Genomic DNA, 3,326 nt, shown 5'->3' with positions numbered 1-3,326 from the left:
TTCGAGATGATTAATATTGTATGTTGTTTCAAATAATTTGTAAAATTTTCTCAAATAGATCGTCCAGATATGTATCACTTGTAAGTTTTCTAAATCATCGTATCTTTTTTTATCTTAATTATTATTTTATATTTTATTTTATTTTATTTTATTTTGTATAAAAAAATCAATCAATATTAATAAAAAATTATTAATCGCAAAGTGGAGCGAGCCGTTGGGCTGATGATTATTGGGCTGATGATTATTGGGCCGACAATTTTCGACCGTTATGTAATTTTTTTAATAATACTTTATTTTATTTCTTTTTTCGTCAAAATACAACACGCTCCTCTTCATGCCCGTTGTGTGTGAATCAAAAACACCATTTCACTGTCACACTTTTTTTTTTATGTATTTATATATTTTTTATATATATACACACAAACACTCACTGTTAGCAACAATCATCTTCATCAATTCAGAGAGTGATAGAAACAGAGGACGGAAGTGAGCGCGTAATTAACGCTCTGCTTATGCTCATACCGTAAGCTTTCAATTCCCCAATTTTTAACGAGTTTTCAGATTTTGTAACATAATTTGATGAAATTACAAATAATTTATTTCGATTTATAAGGGAGATTCGTACCTGTATGTAATAAAATTTGATATTATGTGTTTTTTTTATATAATTTGAGTTCCTCTAATTTGAAAATGTACGAGGGTTATAGTTGTCAAAAATAAGAAATTAAGGGGACTGATTTTGAAAATTGTGAAGGTGAAGAAGAAGAAGAAGAAGAAGAAGAAGAAATGGAGATAGAAGGTAAGAGGAGTAAGTTATCAGCACAATGGTGGTGGTTTGATAGTCAGACTAATAGTATTCCAAGCCCTAGAAAGTCTCCATGGCTAAACTCCACTCTTGCAGGTAGTTTTATTTATATGTTGTGTTGTATGCATTTATTTATTATTTTGATATTTTGATTGTTTTGAGTTGAAATTAGGGTTTTGTAGATATCTTATTCATGTTAAAATGATTTTTTAGGTATTCAATTATGTGTGACTCTTTTAATGTTGTCATGCTTCTACTAATTTGAAGATTTGAAAGGTTCAATTTGACTTTCAAAAGAGTTGGATATTGACCACATAGTATCATTTTCTTTTAGAGATTTATGTTTTGGCTATTATCAAGGTTGTAAAACTGGCTAAGTCGGAGACTAGTCGAATGTTAACTAACTTTGACTTTGACCTTGACTATGTTTGACCTACTTTTTTTTTTTTTAGAACGGTTTGGTTGGTCCCCCTCCCATTACCCCCCACTGGAAACCCACTCTCGAAACATCGAACTTACGTGAACCCGCTCGATTTTATTATGTACTGCTTCCGCCATAGGACAGGACACAGGACCCCACCACCTGGAACACAGGCAAGTGGGTTTATGCATAATATGTGGGAAAACCAGCCCCCTTCGGACTCGAACCTGCACCACTAGGTGGATACAAGCAAGCGCCTACCAGGGGAATTTGATCGATTTGACAGACTAAATTCAATTTTTGACAACTTTGACCGAATAAATCGGCTAAGTAAGGACTATTCGGACTACTTCAAAACACATATAAAATCGACCTTGATAGAAATTGACAGAATGAATTCGATATTTGACAACTTTGAACGAATAAATCGGCCAAATCAGGGACTAGTCGGACTATTTTAAAACACATAGCTAATAGCTAATGTTTTTGCTTTTTACTACCTTCATTCGTACTGAAATCAATCTGAAATTTCACGTTTTACAACTGTATCTGTAGTCTTATACTTGTTTTTAACTAATTCTTTATCATAATCATATTTACTAATTATCATTATTATTTACTTTGATTTGATAGAGCTGGATGATAAGACAGAGGCAATGCTTAAACTAATCGAGGAAGATGCAGATTCATTCGCAAAGCGTGCAGAGATGTATTACAAGAAACGACCCGAACTAATCAACATCGTTGAAGATCTTTATCGAGCCCATCGTTCACTAGCCGAAAAATACGATCAAGTCAAATTCGATAGTGGACCCCGTCACATAACTCCATGGACATCATGTCCCTTACCCTTATCCAAATTCCGAACGTCCCCACTAAAAATAGAATCAGAAAAATCTTACGACAGTTACTCGGAGTCGTTTGACTTTGACCAAGATTATGACTCTGGCGAATCCGATTCTGTCGTTATTGACGATCTTGAACTACAACAACAAGAAGATGTTCATTTTGATCAAGAAAACGATGAAGAAACAATGAAGTTGAGGGAAGAAATTGAAAAATTGAGAGAAGAAAACAAGATTCAAAAGGAGCAGTTGATTGAAAAAGATGAAGAAAAACGAGAGGCAATACGACAACTTAGTATTTCGGTCGATTTGCTTAAGCAAGAAAATGTTGAACTTAAAACAAGAATTGTTAATGCTTCTTTTGATAAGCAAAACAGCAACAACAACAACAACAACAGCAACAGCAACAAGAACAAAAACAACCCATTTGAGCTCACCAAATTGAAAGGGGCATTTTGGGGACTGCTATTTAATACTGAAGCTACTGTTCCATTATAGAGCCATTTCCTTCAGAGTTCAGGCATTTCATTTTATAAAGATCAGGTAAAACAATATATAAAAGTGGTTAATTTGTTAAGTTATCATATAAGAGAATAGTACATTTGTTTCAAAATTAGGTTCGATTGTTTTGGGTCTTGTTTGCCGAGTTGTTTGAAAGTTGTCCAGTGTATCTCTGGTAGAATGTATGGAGTGTGGTATAGTATATTCTTAGCGGGTCGGGTCATTCTTTGTATTAATTTAAACAATATATATATATATATATATATATATATATATATATATATATATATATATATATATATATATATATATATATATATATATATATTGCAGATTTTTAGTTCAGATTCTACCTTCATTTGTACCGTAACTTCTTAAATGCATTTCAGCAACAATTATTTCTGTTGGGCACATTGCTTTAAAAAGCAAAGATCAAAGTGTTACATTTCACATTCAAGTGAATTATGTCGTGATAACCGAATCGATGTTTAGTTTCAACATCAAGTGATATGTGATAGCTTAGTCGTCCTTGCTCAGGTACTATTATTATAACAACTCTATAGTATCTTAGAATCACAACTCCTATAGCTTAGTCCTTGTTCAGGTAATATTATATGGACATTTACACTGGTTGTATGGTGATCAAACGTAAAACTTATAGAATTCAGTTTTAGTGCTAAATTTGAGAAAAAAAGTGGTTGATAGAGTGTTTTAATTCTGGCAATCGTGCAAACCCAATCGGAATCTGAGAACT

General features: G+C 32.8%; 1 protein-coding gene across 1 annotated transcript; it reads left to right on the top strand.

Annotated features, from left to right (window-relative positions):
• Positions 1 to 765: 765 nt before the first annotated feature.
• LOC139877754 (protein NETWORKED 3A-like) lies at positions 766 to 2,824 on the top strand. Its single transcript, XM_071865178.1, has 2 exons — positions 766 to 901; positions 1,860 to 2,824. The coding sequence occupies exons 1-2, from the start codon at positions 787 to 789 to the stop codon at positions 2,567 to 2,569; spliced, it is 825 nt and encodes a 274-aa protein (XP_071721279.1). The 5' UTR covers positions 766 to 786; the 3' UTR covers positions 2,570 to 2,824.
• Positions 2,825 to 3,326: the final 502 nt, after the last annotated feature.

Source organism: Rutidosis leptorrhynchoides, chromosome 11 (genome assembly GCF_046630445.1).
Source record: "Rutidosis leptorrhynchoides isolate AG116_Rl617_1_P2 chromosome 11, CSIRO_AGI_Rlap_v1, whole genome shotgun sequence".
Classification (NCBI taxonomy): Eukaryota; Viridiplantae; Streptophyta; class Magnoliopsida; order Asterales; family Asteraceae; genus Rutidosis; species Rutidosis leptorrhynchoides.
The sequence above is the reverse complement of the archived record's forward strand: the minus strand, read 5'-3'. Positions and strand labels throughout refer to the sequence as shown.